Source organism: Leucopleurus acutus (assembly GCF_964270905.1).
Source record: "Leucopleurus acutus genome assembly, chromosome: 4".
Taxonomy (NCBI): domain Eukaryota; kingdom Metazoa; phylum Chordata; class Mammalia; order Artiodactyla; family Delphinidae; genus Leucopleurus; species Leucopleurus acutus.
Window position 1 is genome coordinate 47,473,589 of NC_139146.1, and position 23,997 is coordinate 47,497,585.

General features: G+C 36.2%; 1 protein-coding gene across 3 annotated transcripts in view; it reads left to right on the forward strand.

Annotated features, from left to right (window-relative positions):
- The window catches only part of SLIT2 (slit guidance ligand 2), a gene marked incomplete at both ends in the record, with an annotated part of 381,466 nt that overhangs the window by 316,259 nt on the left and 41,210 nt on the right, over positions 1-23,997 (forward strand). For all 3 annotated transcript variants that reach the window (XM_082837578.1, XM_082837576.1, XM_082837577.1), the window contains 5 exons: positions 534-605; positions 3,349-3,512; positions 21,003-21,127; positions 21,262-21,359; positions 22,618-22,757. In XM_082837578.1, the coding sequence (XP_082693704.1) occupies positions 534-605; positions 3,349-3,512; positions 21,003-21,127; positions 21,262-21,359; positions 22,618-22,757 (599 nt within the window). The remainder of the gene's footprint in view (positions 1-533; positions 606-3,348; positions 3,513-21,002; positions 21,128-21,261; positions 21,360-22,617; positions 22,758-23,997) is intronic.

Here is a 23,997-nt window from a genome sequence, read left to right on the forward strand (position 1 = left end):
TGTGTGTATGTGTATATATATATATGTACACACACACATATATATGTATATATTTTTTCATACTCTTTTCCCTTATAGTTTATTACAAGCTATTGAATATAGTTCCCTGTGCTATGCAGTAGGACCTTATTGTTTTGTAATCTTTTATATTATGGATATATTTTATATTGTCAAAAATTTATCACTCTTTTCCATTATGATTTCTGAGTTTTAGAATATAGGGCTTTAAAAAGCCTTCCATATCCCATGTTTATAAAAAGGAGCTCGTCTATATTTTAATACACTTTCAGTTTTATTTTTACATTTAACTCTTCGATCTAGAATTTACTTTATGCATATGATGTGAAGAAGGAACTAACATTCTGCATCCCCAAATATATACCCAGTTGTGTAAAGACTATTTATTGAATATACCATCTTTTCTACACTAATTTTAAAAGCTTGTTATAAACTAAAGTCTCATATATGCATGGGGATTTTTCTGAACTCCCTGAAATAATAGGAAATTTAATTTTGCTTTTTCTTGCTTTTAGTTCTTTACATGGAAATGACATTTCAGTTGTGCCTGAAGGTGCTTTCAACGATCTTTCTGCATTATCACACCTGTGAGTATCTAGTTCATGAATGTGGGTTTAGGGTCAAACTCTCCCTGGCAAGTGAGTTTGGAACAAATGGTCCTCTGCCACCATTTTTATTGTCACATCATAAAATGTGATTGGTTCCATCTTTAAAGAAGATGTAAAGATTTTCAATCTAGATATGGTGCCTTCTACAAAATAGCCTTAATTTATCCTTTTGGCCCTAACTCCCCATTAGTTGAGCTCTCTTTGCTTTCAAAAATGTCTCTTCTTACAGACATGGCTCCCCAACTTCCTAGCCTATGCCTTTTCTTTAATGTTCTCTGATTCTAAATATCAGCTCCCCTTCAATTCAGTCTGCCCAAACCCTGCTTTTCCAAGTCATATCCCAAATATCACCTCCTCAAGGAAGCCTATCCTGATTTGCTCAAACTGGATTCATTTATTTAGCAAATATTACTCAGCACTGACTGTGGCACCATGCAGAAATAAATTAGACAAAATTTAAGACATTATGGTGTGGGAGAGGGAAACAGCCAAATCCTCATATTGGCTGAAATTTGTTTCCTTTGCATCCTCTCTCATAGCAGGCTGTTTGTACCTCCATATTTCTTGGAAGTACAATAAAACAATTTAATAATGAGGTCCAAAGCACACAACTGGGTTAAATTCCATTGTTCCATTATTTTTAGCTGTAGTGTTAAGGCCTTGGCAAATTGGAAGGAAGTTCAGAGAACAGCCCTAGAATCCAAAGCCTTCTTAGGTCAGGCTGAGTTTGGCATCACCTGGTGACAGTTATCTGCTTCAGCTTAAATATCAATATCAGTTGGCCCTTGGTTCTCCAGAAGAGGTTACTTGCCATATTTTTTCTTGATTTGCCCTCCTCTTCAAAGTCTACCAAACCCCAAGAAGATAAGAAGTTTAGAAAATTGAGAGAAGGGGATGGGCAGAGAATAGGAGCCATTAGTCAATCATGCTACATCTGAATTTCCCTTATAGGGGCTGTGTTATCAGTGTAGGTTTTTGTCAATGGGACTGCTGCTGTCAATATCCCTTCCATTACATTAAACTACTAGGTCCCTGGAGGCAAGACCTCCATTTTTTCATGTGTGAGTCCCTGCTCCGACCTCAAAGTTGACATCAGGGCCACTTCTCTGCAAACTCCATGGAAGTCACTTGCCTGAGATCCCATGTAAATGAGACCCCTGGCTCAGGGGTGCAGGACTGCGGCACTGCGGCAGGGAATGCCGCCTAGAGAAGGCAGTGGCTGTTCAGCTAGTGTTAGGGTGATGAATCAGAAAAGGCTACGGGAAAGGTGCTGCTTGAGCTAAGTAGGATTGTCCTTTATGTGACCCTCCTCCCCAACAGGGAGAGCAATTTGAATCTTCTTTGTCATGCATCCTATTTGTCATGTATTTCATTTTATGCAATTGTCTTTTACAGCCCAGACCAGAGAGAGCTATGCTCCATTCACAGTTTTTACTGTTTCTCCTGGCATAGTAAGGACTTAGCAAATGTCAGTAGAGATGAGATCAAATGACTCAAAAACATCATTTTCCTCATTTTTAATTTAAAAGAAAAGTTTGAATCTGACATACATATGAGCATAACATTTACTTCAATTCTTGGCTAGAGTTTGGCATTAAAACAGCTGCAATATAAAGTATTACGGTTTTGTAAGTATATTTTGAAAGTCTCTTCATAGAAGAATAATTTTGCTTAGACTATATACCTAGAAACATTACTAATCTGAAGTTAATTATAAGTCAGCATTAATCAGTTTTTAAATGCTACTTTATGCACACACTACTCGTGCCCAAGCTTGGCAAATTTGTGAATCCATTGGTTAACGTCTCTGGCCTCAGTTTTTTAATCTGTAAAATGGGTTGTTAATAATGTTGATCTCATGGAGTTTCTATTTAGGATAAAATGAGGTAATTCATATAAATGGCTTAGCACAATTCCTGTATATCATAATGATACAATAAATAGCTAGCGTTTATAATCAAGCATTATCTTGATTACTTTTCCTATCACTACAACTGCTTATGTGAGTAGGAACCAAAGTTCTAAAATGAAAAACTTTAAAGGGACAAACATCCAATGGAATTCCAAATCAGCTCTGGGGAAGTAGCTTTATGCGTCTTTATTATTTTATGCCCTTCCTTATCTTCTTGCGTTTTACTGGTCCTTTACCCTGAAACATCCTTTCCAACCTTTTCCACATACTTGAAACTAAATATCTAAAAGCTCAGACTTCTTAAACCACCAGTCTCCCAGAAGAGTCACCCTCTGTTCATAGTTATCTTGTAAATTCTTCTGCTATACCACTTCTAATGAAAATTACTTGTATGTATGAGTCTATGTTAATCTCCTTTGCAGAAGGCGTTTTTGGGGGTTAAAAATAATATATTATTCATATTTGGGTCCCCAGAACCTGGCATAATGATTGGGTTCTAAGTAAATCATTGGTGAATGAAGGAAGTGTTAATGTGCATTTGGCATGTGCTTGCACACAGTATAAACCTGTCTGAAAATACAAGGAGACTTTGTAAAGCCAGGTAAGTGTTAACACTGGTGACAACTCACTAAATCGCAGTTGCACATAATTCAGGAAAATGGGGAATCCCCAATGCCTCCATTTTCTTCTAACTTTTTATCAATAAATCTATAGGGATTTTCTACTGAGCATTACCATAAATTATGGTCCCTTAGGAAATAATAACGGTGCTTCCATACTTGTGTGTGCTTTTGTTGTGTTGTTTTACAGAGCAATTGGAGCCAACCCTCTTTACTGTGATTGTAACATGCAGTGGTTATCCGACTGGGTAAAGTCGGAATACAAAGAACCAGGAATTGCTCGCTGTGCTGGTCCTGGAGAAATGGCAGATAAACTATTACTCACAACTCCCTCCAAAAAATTTACATGTCAAGGTATAGTTCTTAACCAGTTGTACTTCTGTAAATAAAACTTCATCGTATTAATTTAAAAGAAAACCATGGGCTGCTAGATTTCATGGGTATAGCTGAAAAACTCCAGTAAATAATTACTGTTTCTTCCCATACTTGTTGAAGACAGAGCAGTTATATGAGGAGCCCAAGGAAAGAATTTATTTTGAAATAAATCACAGAAATAACCCATTGGAAGTGACTAAGTTTTCTTTAAAATGTATGGAGAAATGAAGAGTACACAATTTCTGGAAATTCCTCTCATAGCCTCTAACAAGTGAAATATTTTGCTTTTGCTTTGTCTGAATGTGTACCCTGCTCCTAGGGCTGCCAGGGCCCTGTGGCTTCCTGATTCCAGGTAAGGAGAAATGAGCCCTCCCCAGTGTTCAGGCCAGACCTTCCGACTCACCTCCTGTGCTTCACTCTTCCTATGTTGATGGTGCTGTTTCTTGCTTGTTTGGATCCTTTTCTTTTCCCTTTGTTTTATGTACTTGTGAATTCTATACAGTGGCTTAGTAACAAATATTTTCTTCTCTTATTACAAAAGTAATCTATGCCCAACATAGAAAATCTAAAGAATAGGAAAGTGTAAACGATAAGAAACTAAAGATCTAAATCTAACAGTTAATGACAATACCAAAAGATAATCACTATTAAACTTGTTTTGTATACCTTTCCACTTTTTCTAGTCAAATATATGGATTTAAGTTTCTTACCAAAAATAGGGTAGATGGTCACTATAATCCTTAATTTTCGATGTTTCAAGAGGGCCACTTTTAATTATTAGATGGAGGAGAGAAATTCTTAAAAATTCTAAATGTGTAAGCAGCAAATGCTTATTAAACTTGTTTTATTGGTAAAACTAAACCTTGGGTATTGTGGAGCATAGAGAAAGTTGCAGACCTACCTGAAAAGATGAGCTTTCAACACTTGATCATGTAGGTGGGAAAACATATCTAAGTAGGTAATAGTGTGCAGTGAATCACAGAATGAAGACCAGCCTGGTTTCACCTGGGCTAAATCCCAGCTTCAATTTTCAATAGCTATGTAACTTTAGTTTACTAGCTTAACCAGCCTGTGGCTCAGATTCCTCATCTGTAGGCAGAGGTGATGATAATACATACCAGAAAGGGTTTTTTAAGATTAGATGAGATATTATAAGTGGAATCTTAAAGAAAAAAAAAAAAAAGAAAAGAAAATGTCGTTTTCACAGAAACAGAGAATAGCAGGGTAGTTTCCAGGGGCCGGGGGAGAGGGAAAATGGGGAGATGTTGGTGAAAGGGTACAAACTTTCAGTTATAAGGACAATAAGTTCTGAGGATCTAATGTACAGCATGGTGACAATAGTTAATAATATGGTATTGGATGCTTAAAAGTTTCTGAGAGTAAATCTTAAGCATTCTCCCCACACACACACAAAAGTTAACTATGTGAGGTGATGGATTATATTATCTTGCTCTTGTTAATCACTACACAGTGTATATGTATATCAAATCATCAGGTTATACATTTTAAGTACATACAATTATATCTGTAAAATATTTTTCAATAAAGTTGGGGGAAAAGGATTCATTTATTTAATATATATAAAACATGCTTACGCACAATAGCTCTCAGTATAGGTTAGCTGCCATTTTTATTATTATAACATTTCAAAACACCAGCAAAAATATGATGCGGAATGGCATGCTATGTTCTGTTGGTGAAAGAAGGAATTTTCAAAAACTGTATTCCCTCCTCCAAACATTTTTAAGTGGTCATCTGATGTTATTTCATAGTTATAAATGGTAACAGGAGATGTAATTCACAGTGCATTGTAAATATTGATATCTTAAAACAACACTCTTCCATTATTCTTTTAAATGTATTTTGTGGAATCTAAATATCACAGCCAATTTTAAAAGAAACAAAAACAAGATCCTCAATATTTTATGTTGCTCTTTTTCCTCGAACTTCGATTTTTCTCCTTGAATTTCTATTTCCAGTACCTCAGAGAACTGTATCATTCTTCACTGCCAAAAATATGTATATAATTTGAATATTTAAAATTTCCTACCACTAAAGATCTATGAATTTTTAAATTTTTATTAGAATTAATTGTCAATAATGCTTAATGCAACACTGATTGCAACAGCATAATTATTTATCAATATGCTAATATTTATATTCAAAATTGAAATTAAAATTTTATTGGAAATGCCTCTCTGGGATTATGTGCATTGATTGCAAGAGACTTTGCAAATAACCAGTGTTTTAAATTATTCTTTTGTAACCTCAGATGCTTCCTTGGGGCAGTGCCCCATGGTAAATTTCTGGTGGGCTGAGAAGTATATCATTTTTTTGTAAGGTGGAGATGATTGTCAAAGGGGAGATAGGGGAGGAGCAACTGGCATAAAAACTTACTTGTAGGCGTATTATTGGGCAGATTGATTCTAGAAAGAGTATATAGACAAGTTGAGCAACTGCAGACTGATTCTGTTACACTCTCTGTACCCAGGGATACTCACACTCCACTTTGAAAAATGCTGGTGTTTATCTTCAATTCTTAAATCTTAGAGCTCCATGAAGATATTTCTTTTTTTTTTTAATTTTTTAAAGTTAATTAATTTATTTATTTATTTTGGGCCGTGTTGGGTCTTCGTTGCTGCGAACGGGCTTTTCTCTAGTTGCGGCGAGCGGGGGCTACTCTTAGGTGCAGTGCGTGGGCTTCTCACTGCGGTGGCTTCTCTTGTTGTGGAGCACGGACTCTAGGTGCACAGGCTTCAGTAGTTGTGGCACATGGGCTCAGTAGTTGTGGCTCGCAGGCTCTAGAGCACAGGCTCAGTAGTTGTGGCGCACAAGCTTAGTTGCTCTGCGGCATGTGGGATCTCCCTGGACCAGGGCTTGAACCCATGTCCCCTGAATTGGCAGGTGGATTCTTAACCACTGTGCTACCAGGGAAGTCCCCACATTAATTTGTTAAATGTTCCCAGAAGGCCAGTGAATACAAACATACATACACGCATAAATGTCTGTTTAACTCAAGATTTGTCTAATTGATTTGACCTTTTCTTCATTAATAGTATCTTTTGTTCTTAGTATAGCATGAATGGAAATATGCTTTGGTCTGGATCAGTGTAGCCTGATAGACCTTTCTGCAGTGATAGAAATGTTCCATACCTGTGCTATCCAATATGGTAGCCACTAGCCACATGTGGTTGTTGAAATGTAGCTAAGGCAACTGCGGAAATGATTTTTTAAATTGTATTTAAATTTAAACTTAAATAGTCATATGTAGCTAGTGGCTACCATATTGCATAGTGCTGTTGCTACAGGACTCAGATGAAGAAATCCTGTCAGAGAGCGGCTGTGAAAGGTTTCTTACAAGAGTGTCTAAGCCAGTTGTTTGGATAAGCAGGCAAGTGTGAGGACTTGAGCTACAGGTGGGTGGAACTGCAGGAGCCCAGCTGTGATATAGTAAAATGCTGGAACTGTGACAGTTTATTTAATATTCACTGACTCATCGAATTAACAAATCACACATATTTCAAGGTACATCCTAAACTACATAGCAGACAGCATAGGTGTAGGCCAGTTGACAAGAAGTGTAGACATTCAGAACTCAACAAATTTAGTGTAAGTGCACTTAGCAAACTTTAAGATTTACTCAGTTCCTCTATAACTTAACATAATTTTAGAGAGATAGCAAACATTGAAACTCATAATGTTCTTTGCCAGCATTTCTCGATATTTGTCAGAATATTGTGAACCACTCTCATATTCTTTGCTAGAAATATTTACTCATAAAAAATGGATTGGTAAAGACAAAGTATTCTAATCCATTCATTAAAATAATTAACTCTGGGAAATCTACCGGGTACTGTGTTTTTGAGTTTACACGCTTTATGAGCTTGAAAGCAGTAAAATTACACTTCTTTAAATATTTTATAATTTGAGGTTTTTATATTTTAACTTCTGTGCCAGTTTTAATGTGTTTTATTTATTCATGAAAATCATGTAAGTACATACTCCTAATATTAAAGTTTGTAAATATGTAATTTCAAATTACAGCAGGAAGATGAATATTCTTTATTTGAAAACATGTTTATGTAGCTATATTTAAATATAACTTAAATATTTTCTCTGCTAGAAAAGACAATAATATTATTTTGAGTAATTAATTCTTTCAATACAATTTTTATCTTACATTTTTCAGAGTATTTTCTTTGTAGTATAATCTCATAGTTTCAGCGCACAACAGAAATAAATGAACTGAATGAAATAGATTATCAGAGCATATTTAATTAATACCCAGATTAGGGCATTCTTGAATGGGAAGCAGATGGTCATGACTTGTTCTTATAACCCAAATGTCCTGTCTTCATCTTTTAAATATCAGATGATATTAGAATGCTCAAGTAGAAAATGAAGGGTTTTTCCCTCTCCAGGTTTTCATTGAAAACGTCAGCATGGAATGTAGAATATTGTTAATTTCTAATATTCCCTTTATTGCTCTTGGTTCAGGAAGCTTTAGCTATGCAGGCTACTAAATTGTTCACTTTTAATTTTACAGACATTTATTAAACACTTAAATGTGCTAAGGAGTGAACAGTCTAAAGGAAACAAGTGGTATATTGCCTGTTTCATTCAACAAATATTATGTGAGTTCCTGTTATGCACCAGGCACAGATCCAAGGTATTAAGAATACAATAATAAATAGGACAGAAAAACCCCTGCCTTTATGGAGCTTGTATTCTACTGATAGATAACATTTAAATGGATAATTGCAAAACGATATGGAAGTTTGGTGATAGAAATATATATACAATATTAATAATGTATATCCAAACCAAACAATTGTGGAATTGTAACCAATACCACCAGGTCCATCAGGGCATCAGGAGACTCTTATAGTGAGTCAAGTGGAAATGAGAATGGAGCACAAATCAGGGAAAGCAGCCCCAGTGGTCAGGTGTCTGGTAGCCAGGAACCCAATGAAGAGGCAGGGGTATGGTGCTCAACATACCTCATTAGTTATCTGTAAAGATCAGCTAAGGGGTTGGGAAACCTGGGACCTTTTCATATCCCAGAATGATCAGCATTCCACCACCACATGGTTGATCTCTTCTGCTATTTTTATAGGTGAAGAATCCTCTAAATTCTGGAATTTCTGGGGAAAATTCCACATCTCTCAATAATAACATTGTAATATTGTCAGTTTTTTTTCCCAGTGAGATCATTTCCTTTTGGGGGGTGTTCTTGACAAGTTCAAAGTCTTTTGTTTTTTTTTTCTCAAAATTATTAGTTAATATTTTCCTTAATCATTTAATTAAAGTATGAAGGTGATTAAATAATTTAACCTAAAAAAATGAAAAATTTACTAGTTAGATCTGTTTTGAAATAGTATTTAAAACTTGGTCAAATCCTTTTTACATTTTCAGATTTAGTATCACTAGAACATAGTTATAAATTTGAAATAACCTTAGCTTTGGGGGATTAAGATTTGCTCGCTGACTAAAGAAAATATTCAGGTTTCTACATAGTTATTTGCCAAAAGCACCATCTTTGAAAAACAAACAAGGGCTGTTTTTCATTATACTTTTTTTTTTAAAATAAATTGTATTTATTTATGTACATATGTATGTATGTATGTATTGGCTGTGTCGGGTCTTCCTTGCTGCGCGCTGGCTTTCTCTAGTTGCAGCGAGTGGGGGCTACTGGGGCTACTCTTCGTTGTGGTACGCAGGCTTCTCATTGCAGTGGCTTCTTTTGTTGTGGAGCACGCGCTCTAGGCGCGCAGGCTCAGTAGTTGTGGCTCGTGGGCTCTAAAGCACAGGCTCAGTAGTTGTGGCGCACGGGCTTCGTTGCTCCGCGGCATGTGGGATCTTCCCAGACCACGGCTTGAACCCGTGTCTCCTGCATTGGCAGGCGGATTCTTAACCACTGCGCTATCAGGGAAGCCCTTCATTATACTTTTTAAAAAACTTAAAACACTGGGCAATTTTTAACAGACATTTATTTTAATAGGTGATGAGAATTAATGATTTGTATTCCATTCTTAAATATCATACATCTATATCATCTCTGGTACAATAATTCCATGAAGTAATTATTGCTCTTTTTCTTTTAAGTGTGCTTCAAGAAGTTTATTTACTGGCTTAAGATCATATGTGTGTGTAGCAAATGGCCAAGCCAGGGAATCCCAGAGGTGTAATACCCATCTTCGTGTTTTTGTTTAACCATTTATAAAAATGCAAATTTGTAGGATTTTAACCTCCCTATCACCTAGGGACCATCTCTACCCCTCCACTGAAACTATAGGGATACCAGTGACTTCTCTCTTGCCCATTTCAATAGCTTCTTTTTAGCTTCTTTATTTGCCCTCTTTTCATCTTAGACAGTAGTGGCCACTGCTCCCTCTTGTACATTCCCATTGCCTCTTCATTCCTTTGCTGACATCTCTTTCTTACCCACTTTTTAATATTGACATATGTGGGGTTCTCTCCTTAGCCCTGTTAATTTAATTGATTTTGGTCCTGTGGCTTCAAGTATCTAGCCATGACTTTTCTTATGAACTTCAGATTCATATTTCCATTCACCTAGTGAATTTCTCCTCCTTGCTGGCTTGCAGAAACTTAAAACACATATTCCAAAATATGCTTTCCCATTTTCCACATTCTCTTGCAACTGTCCTGTAGTTGATCCATAGATGTCTCTATTACTGAACTATTAGTTAGTTATGCCCAATATCAAATATCCCCCTTTGTTTTTTCTGAGTTGTCTTTGATGTACCTCTGACTTTATACAAGGGCAGTACTAGAGGGTTCTACTATTTGACTCATGTGTCCAAGGGACACCAGAATGAAGGCAGACTCTGGGATATAGTTAGAAATTTGTGTTTGGAGCTTTTAGTCATAAGTCAAAGTGAGATACAATTCTCAGTGGGTGGCAATATTAGTGTCAGGTGCATAACTAGTGATTTGAGTCAAGTAAGCAAGTCAGCCTACAAGCTTTAATGGATTTGCAGTCCAGCAGTTCTTCCATCAAAGTTAAAGTAACTGACAAAGACAAATTGTTAACCAAACTTTCTGCTCGTTTTCCCTTTGAATTATTAAGCTAAACACAACTCCACTCCATATAGCTGATGCTAGAGAACTCTCTTAAGTCAAGACCTAATCTTAAATCAATCTAGATATCCTAGACCGGCCTTCATTTCAGTGACATTAGTAGATATTTGTATTCAGGAAGCTAGATTTGTTTTCTCCTCTGCGACATCTTTCTCCTCTGTGGCACACATCTTCTGAGGGCTAATGTCTTGGCAATAATTTAACACTTCTTGGAACCGGCTTTTGGAAGAAAGAAAGTTTGAAGATTGGTGAAGTTGTATCAGCAAGCAAGTTCTAGTTCCTTGCCAAGCATCACTGCAGGAACAAAAAGAACCTCTCCTTCTTAATTGTGTGCTGTTATTCCTCGTGGCTGTCCACGCCAGATTTACAAATCACAGTTGCAGTCCTTAAAAACATAAAATCATTAACTCTAGGTGTCGTTACCCAATGGGAAATTATCTCTCGGTGCCCATTTCCACTCTCCCTTGTTTTTGTTAATAATAGCCCCTACAGTTTTTCCAGATTTCAAAAGCTCCTGGCATAGACCGAAGGTACTCAGTGAACTTGCAATGAATGAATAAACAGCAAGCTCTCATTTGCCTTTGTGCTAAAATTTGAACAAACATACAGAGGAAGACTTACTCTCTTTTCTCCTTTTAAGTAAACCACTTATGTCCCTCCCAGCCCCTGCCTTCTTTGGATGTCTAGGCTTTAAAGAGTGTCAGAACTTTCTGTGGCTTCTGTGCTTGTTCTCACTATATTCTGCGCTCAGAATTCATTAGCATCTCATTTAAGGCTTAAAGCAACCCATTGAGATGACTGCCATTACTCTCCTAATTCCATACAGTTAAGTAACACATCTAGATCACTAACTTGGCCTGGTTGACTTCTGATTCTCTTCCTAAGATTACTACGCATTATGATAAGAGCTTGTCTATTTCTTGTTCCTGGACATCTTCTTTTCATCTGGGACCAATCAAGTGTGCAAGATTCTACGTGTTGGTTTGCTCTTAGAGAACTATGCTAACCCTTCTACCATTTTATTTTGACTTTAGCATATCCCTTTGGCTCTGATATTATCTCCTTGTTATAGAAACAGATTAAAGATGTGATTACCCTTGAATAAGAACTTTGCAAGAAAGGGTCTCAGAGAAGTTGTCCCGGATGGAAAATGAACCACAGATTGAAGGCAAAGACAAGATAGAAGGTAGACTTAGAAGAGAAGCAAAATATGGATGGGAAGATGAATGAGAGAAGAGAACCAGATACAAAGGATATAGTTCCAAGGGGTTAGAATGTAAAAATAAATGGATTTAGATAAACCAAGTGGATGTAAAAATCACATTATAAGAAGAACATTTAGTTAGGTGGAATTATAATCTAAATAGGAAAAGGAATCATACCATTTTAAGACATTTGGACATATCGGAGGACGCTGCTATTTGGAATTTCTGTAATTCAGAAACATCTTTTGAATTACCTTTCACTCAAACTCAAGTGCTAGAAATAATAAATTATCTTTGAAAAATTGATTTTAAAAGAGGGATTTGAAAAAAGGAGAAGCAAATAGAATGGTAGCTATTAGTAGTCAACTTTACCAAGCTGAAGAAATTAGAATTCAATATTTTATATATTTCTCAACCTGATGCCGCCAGAACAGTTTGTGGGTTTAGGAAATTATCAGAAGAAGCCTGTGCACATGAGAAATCTTGTTATTTTGATTCTTGTAGCTAAACTGAATATGTATGGGAGAGCAACAATCTCCCTTCATATACCCATAAGAAATTGCAGATACTGAAAATAGTTGAGCAGACGTGCTATATTAAAAATGAAACTTGGTCCTGGAAAAAAAAAGTGGAGAAATTAGATAGTGCTTATTAATCAAATATGGTTCAGTGGATATTTATTCAATAAATCTCGACTGTGCTAAAAACTGGACAGAGGCTGCTTCAGCCTGGCAATTTCATTATCTGCATACTCTATTAAAATAATTCTTCAAAACATACCCAGTTTTTTTTCTAAAACAATCTCGAGCTTCTCATCTAAATAATCAAACATAATTTTTGAAAAATGTCACATTCCACAGAATAAATTTAGAAACTGCCAACCCTGAACCCCTCCATTCAAACTACAGTCTTTTGAGGTTGAAAGCACAGAATTAGACTAAAAGACAATTTTCCTCAAGGTCTTGGGAAGTAGCCAGATGAATGTTTACAGTCCTTGCATTTGCTGACGTGCTGTTTTGCTGGCGTACATTCTTAGCTGCTTCACCCTATGCCTTTGTTCTAAGAGTCTTCTTTCTTCTAGCCTAGCTCAGGAATCCATTACCATTTAGATATTTCCTTTCCTAGTGCTGATTCTAAGTGTGATCATTTTAGCAAACACAAAGCCATTTATTGTGGGGTATGACATTAATTTAACATACTGCTCTAATTAACTGCTACATTTACTTCCCCAATGTACTGAATAGCTAAATTTATTTGATAAATACATTGGAGGAGAGTGAGAAATTAAATTTCTACATGGCTCACTTCAGTATTAATCCCAGCAATTTCCCAACTGTAATTTGATACAACAACTGCCTTCGTTTTTCTGGTACCAAGAAAAAGCAGAGGAGATACAGGCAAGGCCTCCCCTAGTGATTGAGGTGTCACTGGGAGCAAACACCAACCCTTCCCATTAATAGTGATCCCCAGAACTGTCATTTATTTCCAAATAGTTGAAAAAGAAACAGGAATCTCTATGTAAACATATTTCAGGGTTTTTGTTAATAGGAAAACTGAACAGTATAGAACGCTGTCCTTTTTTGGATTGTACTCCAAAACCATTATATGAATATGTATTTCCTAGGGTAAGGGAATGTTTAGGTATGAAGAGTTTTAATGGCCACCATGTTACTTCACATTTTCTTTTATATATGAGTTTCTGTAAGTAGACCAACAGCTTACTGTTGGTCTCTCATCTGTAGAAAATTTTGATTAAAGAAAGTTTATATTAGCAGAAGTCATACAGCTTTTTGGGTGGAGGTACCTTGAAGCTTAGAGCAGTGGTAGAAGAGTAGGGGCAGGGGAGGGATGCTATACAGCTGCCTCAGATAACCTTGCTAGAAATTATGTGTGGTGAGACATACACTTAGAATTATCACTGCTAATTCCAGTGAGGATAAAGAACTACAGAGAGATTGATGGTGAAAGCAAAAATATAATTAATGTTTACGTTATAAAATATTTGTATTTTAAATATAGAAGTGTCACTCTGACAGAGTGTACTCATCAAACAGTTGCCAAAAGGCAGTCTAGTGCACTCTCACAAAGTGCAAAAAGTAGCATCAATGGAACATAATTTTATTGAGGATGGTACAATATCTACATTTTCAGCCACTTGTGGAACAAATATGTGTGGCCAAAGGAATGTATCTTCAACTGAATCTGCATTTAATCTAGACCTTTCATGGATTATGACATTTTTTTAATGTGTATCCCAAAAGGTGAGATTGCAAGTAGAGACCGCTTCAGCAGTATTTTCTTCTCGACGAGGAAGACACAGAAATCTCACTCATCTTGTGCCTGTGCTAATGTGCTAACAAATTGAACTGAAGGGACATGAGGGAGGATATAATGAAGATTTCATTTTCGGTTTCTTGTCCTAAGCATAAAAGTGGCAGTGTTTTGTATCTCCTGTATGAAAATAACAGTACTGGACTAATATTATCAGGGCAGGTGCACATTATTGCATTTTTATTTGCACTGATAAATTTTTTTTCTTTTTTTTATTTATTTGTTTTATATTTTTTTAACATCTTTATTGGAGTATAATTGCTTTACAATGCTGAGTTAGTTTCTGCTTTATATCAAAGTGAATCAGCTATATATATACATATATTCCCATATCTCCTCCCTCTTGCATCTCCCTCCCTCCCACCCTCCCTATCCCACCCCTCTAAGTGGTCAAAAAGCACTGAGCTGATCTCCCTATGCTATGTGGCTGCTTCCCACTGGCTATCTGTTTTACATTTGGTAGTGTATATATGTCCATGCCACTGTCTCACTTTGTCCCGGCTTACCCTTACCCTTCCCGTGTCCTCAAGTCTATTCTCTATGTCTGCGTCTTTATTCCTGTCCTGCCACTAGGTTCTTCAGAACCTTTTTTTTTTTTAAGATTCCACATCTATGTGTTAGCATACGGTATTTGTTTTTCTCTTTCTAACTTGCTTCACTCTGTATGACAGTCTCTATGTCCATCCACCTCACTACAAATAAATCAATTTCATTTCTTTTTATGGCTGAGTGATATTCCATCGTATATATGTGTCACATCTTCTTTATCCATTCATCTGTCGATGGACACTTAGGTTGCTTCCATTTCCTGGCTATTGTAAATAGAACTGCAATGAACATTGTGGTACATGACTCTTTTTGAATTATGGTTTTCTCAGAGTATAAGCCCAGTAGTGAGATTGCTGGATCATATGGTAGTTCTATTTTTAGTTTTTTAAGGAACCTCCATACTGTTCTCCATAGTGCCTGTATCAATTTACATTCCAACCAACCATGCAAGAGGGTTCCCTTTTCTCCACACCCTCTCCAGCATTTATTGTTTGTAGATTTTTTGATGATGGCCATTCTGACTGGTATGAGGTGATACCTCATTGTAGTTTTGATTTGCATTTGTCTAATGATTAGTGATGTTGAGCATTCTTTCATGTGTTTGTTGGCAATCTGTATATCTTCTTTGGAGAAATGTCTGTTTAGGTCTTCTGCCTGTTTTTGGATTGGGTTGTTTGTTTTTTTGATATTGAGCTACATGTGCCGCTTGTAAATTTTGGAGATTAATCCTTGGTCAGTTGCTTCATTTGCAAATATTTTCTCCCATTCTGAAGGTTGTCTTTTTGTCTTGTTTATTTTTTCTTTTGCTGTGCAAAAGCTTTTAAGTTTCATTAGGTCCCATTTGCTTATTTTTGTTTTTATTTCCATTTCTCTAGGAGATGGATCAAAAAAGATCTTGCTCTGATTTATGTCGTAGAGTGTTCTGCCTATGTTTTCCTCTAAGAGTTTAATAGTGTCTGGCCTTACATTTAGGTATTTCATCCATTTGAGTTTATTTTTGTGTATAGTGTTAGGAGTGTTCTAATTTCATTCTTTTACATGTAGCTGTCCTGTTTTCCCAGCACCACTTACTGAAGAGGCATTCTTTTCTCCATTGTATATTCTTGCCTCCTTTATCAAAGATAAGGTGACCATAGGTGTGTGGGTTTATCTCTGGGCTTTCTATCCTGTTCCATTGATCTATATTTCTGTTTTTGTGTCAATACCATACTGTCTTGATTACTGTAGCTTTGTAATATAGCCTGAAGTCAGGGAGCCTTATTCCTCTAGCTCCATTTTTCTTTCTCAAGATTGCATTGGCTATTAGGGTCTTTGTGTTTCCATGTACATTGTGAAATTTTTTGTTCTAGTTCTGTGAAAAATGCCATTGGTAGTTTGATAGGGATTGCACTGAATATGTAAATTGCTTTGGATAGTAGAGTCATTTTCACAATGTTGATTCTTCCAATCCAAGAGCATGGTATATCTCTCCATCTGTTTTTATCATCTTTAATTTCTTTTATCAGTGTCTTATAGTTTTCTGCATACAGGTCTTTTGTTTCCTTAGGTATGTTTATTCCTAGGTAACTTATTCTTTTCGTGGCAATGGTAACTGGGAGTGTTCCCCTAATTTCTCTTTCAGATTTTCCATCATTAGTGTGTAGGAAAGCAAGAGATTTCTGTACATTAATGTTGTATCCTGCTACTTTATCAAATTCATTGATTAGCTCTAGTAGTTTTCTGGTAGCATCTTTAGGATTCTCTATGTATAGTATCATGTCATCTACAAAGTGACAGTTTTACTTCCTCTTTTCCAATTTGGATTCCTTTTATTTCTTTTTCTTCTCTGATTGCTGTGGCTAAAACTTCCAAAACTATGTTGAATAATAGTGGTGAGCATGGACAACCAATAATAGTAGTGAGAGTGGAACAAGAGTTCCTGATCTTACAGGAAATGGTTTCAGTTTTTCACCCTTGAGAATGATGTTGGCTGTGGGTTTGTCATATATGGCCTTTATTATGTTGAGATAAGTTCCCTCTATGCCTACTTTCTGGAGGGTTTTTATCATAAATGGGTGTTGAATATGTCAAAAGCTTTTTCTGCATCTATTGAGATGATCATATGGTTTTTCTCCTTCAATTTGTTAACATGGTGTATCACGTTGATTGATTTGCGTAGATTGAAGAATCCTTGCATTCCTGTGATAAACCCCACTTGATCATGGTGTATGAGCCTTTTAATGTGCTGTTGAATTCTGTTTGCTAGTATTTTGTTGAGGATTTTTGCATCACTGTTAATCAGTGATATTGGCCTGTAGTTTTCTTTCTTTGTGACATCCTTGTCTGGTTTTGGTATCAGGGTGATGGTGGCCTTGTAGAATGAGTTTTGGAGTTTTCCTCCCTCTGCTATATTTTGGAAGAGTTTGAGAAGGGTAGCTGTTAGCTCTTCTCTAAATATTTGATAGAATTCTCCTGTGAAGCCATCTGGTCCTGGGCTTTTGTTTGTTGAAAGATTTTTAATCCCAGTCTCAATTTCAGTGCTTGTGATTGGTCTGTTTATATTTTCTATTTCTTCCTGGTTCAGTCTCGCAAGGTTGTGTTTTTCTAAGAATTTGTCCATTTATTCTAGGTTGTCCATTTTATTGGCATATAGTTGCTTGCAATACTCTCTCATGATCCTTTGTATTTCTGCAGTGTCAGTTGTTACTTCTCCTTTTTCATTTGTAACTCTATTAATTTGAGTTTTCTCCCTTTTTTTCTTGATGAAAGTGGCTAATGGTTTATCAATTTTGTTTATCTTCTCAAAGAACCAGCTTTTAGTTCTATTGATCTTTACTATCATTTCCTTCATTTCTTTTTCATTTATTTCTGATCTGATCTTTATGATTTCTTTCCTTCTGCTAACTCTGGAGTTTTTCTGTTCTTCTTTCTCTAATTGCTTTAGGGGTAAGGTTAGGTTGTTTATTTGAGATGTTTCTTGTTTCTTGAGGTAGGATTGCATTGCTATAAACTTCCCTCATAGAACTGCTTTTGTTGCATCCCACAGGTTTTGGGTCGTCGTGTTTTCATTGTCATTTGTTTCTAGGTATTTTTGGATTTCCTCTTTGATTTCTTCAATGATCTCTTGATTATTTAGTAGTGTATTGTTTAGCCTCCATGTGTTTGTATTTTTTACAGATTTTTTTTCCTGTAATTGATATCTAGTCTCATAGTGTTGTGGTCAGAACAGATACTTGATACAATTTCAATTTTCTTAAATTTACCAAGGCTTGATTTGTGACCCAAGATATGATCTACCCTAGAGAATGTTCCATGAGCACTTGAGAAGAAAGTGTATTCTGTTTTTTGGGACGGAATGTCCTATAAATGTCAATTAAATCTATCTGGTCTATTGTGTTATTTAAAGCTTGTGTTTCCTTATTTATTTTCATTTTGGATGATCTGTGCCTTGGTGTAAGTGAGGTGTTAAAGTCCCCCACTATTATTGTGTTACTGTCGATTTCCTGTTTTATAGCTGTTAGCATTTGCCTTAAGTATTGAGGTGTTCCTATGTTGGGTGCATGTATATTTACAATTGTTATATTTTCTTCTTGGATTGATCCCTTGATCGCTATGTAGTGTCCTTCATTGTCTCTTGTAATAGTCTTTATTTTAAAGTCTACTTTGTCTGATATGAGAATTGCTACTCCAGCTTCTTTTGATTTCCATTTGCATGAAATATCTTTTTCTATCCCCTCACTTTCAGTCTGTATGTGTTCCTAGGTCTCAAGTGGGTGTCTTGTAGACAGCCTGTATATGGGTCTTGTTTTTGTATCCATTTAGCCAGTCTATGTCTTTTGGTTGGAGCATTTAATCCATTTACATTTAAGGTAGTTATCGATATGTATGTTCCTATTATCATTTTCTTAATTGTTTTGGGTTTGTTATTGTAGGTCTTTTCCTTCCCTTCTCTTTCCTGTCTAGAGAAGTTCCATTTGTTGTAAAGCTGGTTTTGTGGTGCTGAATTCTCTTACCTTTTGCTTGTCTGTAAAGGTTTTAATTTCTCCATTGAATCTGAATGACAGCCTTGCTGGTATAGAGTAATCTTGGTTGTGGGTTTTTCCCTTTCATCGCTTTAAATATGTCCTGCCATACCCTTCTGGCTTGCAGAGTTTCTGCTGAAAGTTCAGCTGTTAACCTTATGTGGATTCCCTTGTATGTTATTTGTTGCTTTTCCCTTGCTGCTTTTAATATTTTTTCTTTGTATTTAATTTTTAATTGTTTGATTAATATGTGTCTTTGTGTGTTTCTCCTTGGATTTATCCTGTATGAGACTCTCTGCCCTTCCTGGACTTGATTGAGTATTTCCTTTCCCATATTAGGGAAGTTTTTAAGTATAATCTCTTCAAATATTTTCTCAGTCCTTTTCTTTTTCTCTTCTTCTTCTGGGACCCCTATAATTCGAATGTTGGTGTTTTTAATTTTGCCCCAGATATCTCTGAGACTGTCCTCAATTCTTTTCATTCTTTTTTCTTTATTCTGCTCTGTGGTAGTTATATCCCCTATTTTATCTTCCAGGTCAGTTTTCTGTTCTTCTGCCTCAGTTATTCTGCCATTGATTCCTTCTAGAGAATTTTTAATTTCATTTATTGTGTTGTTCATCATTGTTTTTTGCCCTCTAGTTCTTCTCTGTCCTTGTTAAATGTTTCTTGTATTTTTTCCTTCTATTTCCAAGATTTTGGATTATCTTTAGTATCATTACTCTGAATTCTTTTTCAGATAGACTGCCTATTTCCCCTTCATTTGTTTGGACTGGTAGGTTTTAACCTTGCTCTTTCATCTGCTGTGTGTTTCTCTATCTTCTTATTTTGCTTAACTTACTGTGTTTGGGGTCTCCTTTTCGCAGGGTGCAGATTCATAGTCTCATTATTTTTGGTGTGTGCCCCCCAGTGGCTAAGGTTGGTTCAGTGGGTTGTGTAGGCTTCCTGGTGGAGGGGACTCGTGCCTGTGTTCTGGTGGAGGAGGCTGGATCTTGTCTTTCTGGTGGGCAGGACTGCATCCAGTGGTGTGTTTTGTGGTGTCTGTGACCTTATTATTATTTTAGGCAGCCTCTCTGGTAATGGGTGGGGCTGTGTCCCTGTCTTGCTAGTTGTTTGGCATGGGGTGTCCAGCACTGTAGCTTGCTGGTCATTGAGTGGAACTGGGTCTTTCCACTGAGATGGACATCTCTGGGAGAGCTTTCACCATTTGATATTACATGGAGCCAGGAGGTCTCTGGTGGACCAGTGTCCTGAACTTGGCTCTCCCACCTCAGAGGCACAAGGCTGACACCTGCCTGGAGCACCAAGACCCTGTCAGCCACATGGCTCAGAGGATAAGGGAGAAAAAAAGAGGGATGGATGGATGGATGGATGGATGGATGGATGGAAGGAAGGAAGGAACGGAGGGAGGGAGGAAATAATTATTAAAATAAAAAATGAAAAATTATTAAAAATTAAAAAAATTAAAAGTAATAAAAGAAAGAAAGAAAGAAGAGAGCAACCAAACCAAATAACAAATCCACCAATGGTAACAAGCACTATAAGCTATACTAAAAAAAAAAAAATGGACAGACAGAACACTAGGACAAATGGTAAAAGCAAAGCTATACAAACTTAATCACACAAAGAAGCATACACATACACACTCACAAAAAGTAAAAAGGAAGAAAATATATATATATATCTTTTGGGAAGTCTGAGGTCTTCTGCCAGCATTCAGTAGGTTTTGTAGGAGTTGTTCCACATGTAGATGTATTTCTGATGTATTTGTGGGGAGGAAGGTGAGCTCCACGTCTTACTCCTCCACCATCTTGAAGGTCTCCTGAGTTTGTACTTATTCAAAACCTTGCCCACCCATCCCCTAGCACACACACCCACAGTCCTCTTTGGGATCCATGGCTTTCCATACCAGCCGCCTGAGTTAAGTTGCAGGCACTGGCCATGGAAAGCATCCGCATTAGCTAGTCAGCTAATGAGGGGACTGACCCTTTGATGCTGGCATCCCTAATGTCAGATCTTAACTACCTAAGCTCACAACTCAGAGCCCTACTCTGACATGAGAGAGTTTCACTATTAACTCCCAATGAGATGGCCTCCTGTTGCGTTCTTAAAGATAATTATGATGATGCTGATTTCTGGTTTTGTCATGGAAGAGAAACACATATGGATATGTGACCAATAATAATTTTATACAAAATGTACTGTTACATTAAGGCATTGAAATAATTTTAAGTGAACTGAAAACAGAAAGCATCCACTTCTCATATTTTTCAATCAATTTTTAGGTCCTGTAGATGTCAATATTCTAGCTAAATGTAATCCCTGCTTATCAAATCCATGTAAAAATGATGGCACCTGTAACAATGATCCCGTTGACTTTTATCGCTGCACCTGTCCATATGGTTTCAAGGTAAGTAGAAGCTGTTGTGGGAACCAAGATCTGAAAACGTAGCTTTCCTTGGTGGGTCTTTATTATTCTGTTGTGCTTTCTCTATGTTCTGAGAACTACTTTATTTACACTCAACTTGACCATTCCTTGTCCAGGGGCAGGACTGTGATGTTCCAATTCATGCATGCATCAGTAACCCATGTAAACATGGAGGAACTTGCCACTTAAAAGAAGGAGAAAAAGATGGCTTCTGGTAGGTCATTGGTCTGTGATTTTCTGTGTCTGACGTATTGGAGCAAGAATAAGCAAAGATTCATTTTTCCTTTTTAAATCCAAGGGCTTTGTTTTGAAAAGAGTACCAGAAATTCTGTTCATAAGGAAAGTATGTATTAGTCCCTTGCAGAGATACTTCGATATAAAAACAAATTGAGACATTACAGTATTCTCAGCTCAGGATGCTACAAAGCCAAGCAATTTAAAAACACGCACATGCGTACATTGGAACTAATCAAGTCAGATTAGGTCAAGACAAATTAGTGGCTCTGTTAAGCTAATTAATAGTCAAATAGTCCCCTACTGCAAGGCATATATCCATCTGTTGTTTTGTGTGTTGCTTTAACAGACTGTGTGTAATGATAAGATGTGGATCCCATTGAAACAGAAAAGTAATGACTCATTTCCAAGCCACAATATGTGTAGACAAACATGCTGTGAACATTTTTAATCAGGAGTTATTTAATCATACAGTACAGTTACTTCAGATCTACTTCATGAATCATGAAACAGAGTTCTTACAATGAAAACTAATAACTTCGCATAAGAATGCTAATCTACTACTAAAACTTGTTAGAAATACCACTTTTTATAATACATATACTTCATTTCTGCCTTCTGTTATGAAGTTGTCTCTTTCATCAAGCCTTTACTCAAAGATTATTCTGATGCCTAGCAAGATGAAAGGTACAATGTATTATGCCAGTGAAAAATTGTATTTGTTGAGAGTTAAAGAGAATATTCATATTTTATAATTGCAAGGAAGACAAAGTTTTATTTTTAGATTTCTATTTTGCTTTGACACATCAAGAACATTACACATAAGTTAGTAAGTGTAATTTTTAAAAAATCAGAATCATTCCTCCTCATTGATGAGCAAATAAGCATGAATTATTTTATTAGAACACAACTAGAGATTAAGATATCTAGGGCTGTAGAGTAAACTTTTCTCATTTTTTAAACCTGCAAATGTATTGGATTTATTGACTTATAGGACCATGGGGCCATTTGCCATCTTGCAGCCAGCATAAATTTTCTTTCTCAAATTGTTTCTGATTTGGGGGATATTAACTTAAATTGACGTTTACAATGTGTCATTTAAAAGCATTTAAAAAATCAATTTCTTGTCGTTAAAAGCTCTGTAATTGATGAGTGTATTTAGTTTTTTTCAATATTTAGACCATATGGTTTGGAAATATAGGAAGGTGTCTTTTGTCTTTTCTTCCCCTGGCGTTCAGGTGTATTTGTGCTGATGGATTTGAAGGAGAAAATTGTGAAATCAATGTTGATGACTGTGAAGATAATGACTGTGAAAATAACTCTACATGCGTCGATGGAATTAATAACTACACATGCCTTTGCCCACCTGAGTACACAGGTAGGAAGACTAGGAAATGCTATTCCATCAATCTGTGTATCTGTTTGAAAGCACCACTGGCACTATGCTGCATGTGTTTAGTAGACCATTGTATTATTCAATAACTGATAGGTGTTTTGGAAATTAGCTGTAATGTAATAATAGACGGAGTTAAAGATGGTTTCAGCCAACCAAATAAAAGTCCTGGGGAGCTCAGTTAGAACATAAGCATCCATCATAAAGTAATACTTTCCAGCACAAAGGAAGTTATCATACTGAAGCTTTTAGTCCCACAACTGAATGACATTTTCATGCAAAGCACTTTTCCTATGCAGACCAACCCACCGATACATATGTGAAAAGGGAGCATTTCTTTACATAGGCAAAAAATAACCAAGCATTTGAGATTCTTCGTGTCCATACTTGTTTATTCATCAGTGAGTGTTTGCATGTAGCAACTCATGTCCTTCAAAATAGATCGCATTAGGAAGATACTGATCGCTTTGGGTAATCTTATCAGACATTCTCCCCCCACCCCACCTTTTTTTTTTCTATCTTGATACAAAATGTCAGGAATAAAGGTGGTAACTCTCATGAGACTATCCAAACTGCTAAACTTCTGCCCTGGATAAACCAATTTGCTATAAAGTCAACATCAAGTTTACAACTTACTTATTATGTCAGAATATCTATTTTGATCAATTTTTGTGGCTATGAATAAGAAACTTCATAGTTACATTCTTAATAAACCATTTAGTTTTAAAATTGGTAGAGAAAAGGAGAATGTTACATATTTTATTTGTAAGAAAAAATGGAGAAGTACATTCTGTCACTCTATTCAAAGTTACCATTTCATTCGGCTGGGTATTTTTCATTAATTGTATTTATTTCCATATACATAGTTAAGAATATCAGAGGGTAAAATAGCTACTTGGATGACTGAGGTTAACATCTCTAGACATGAAAAATGGAAGCACATCTGTATGATTAATTTTCCCAGGGATTTGTTAGAAAAGCACTGAAATTTAAGCTTTTATGGAATACTCAAACTTTGCATTTTAAGAGGTACTTTCTTGATGGGAAGATGCTAAATAGAATAATGAGTTTTGTTCTGATATCCCGCGTCTGTTTGAGAGATTCTGCAGCTGCCTTTTCTATGGTATGATTTTTTTTTCACACCAGTGAAGTACCTGATGCCATACGAAGTAATATACTGAGTTTCCAGTAGAAATTTTAGCATGTATCACCAGTTACTCTATTA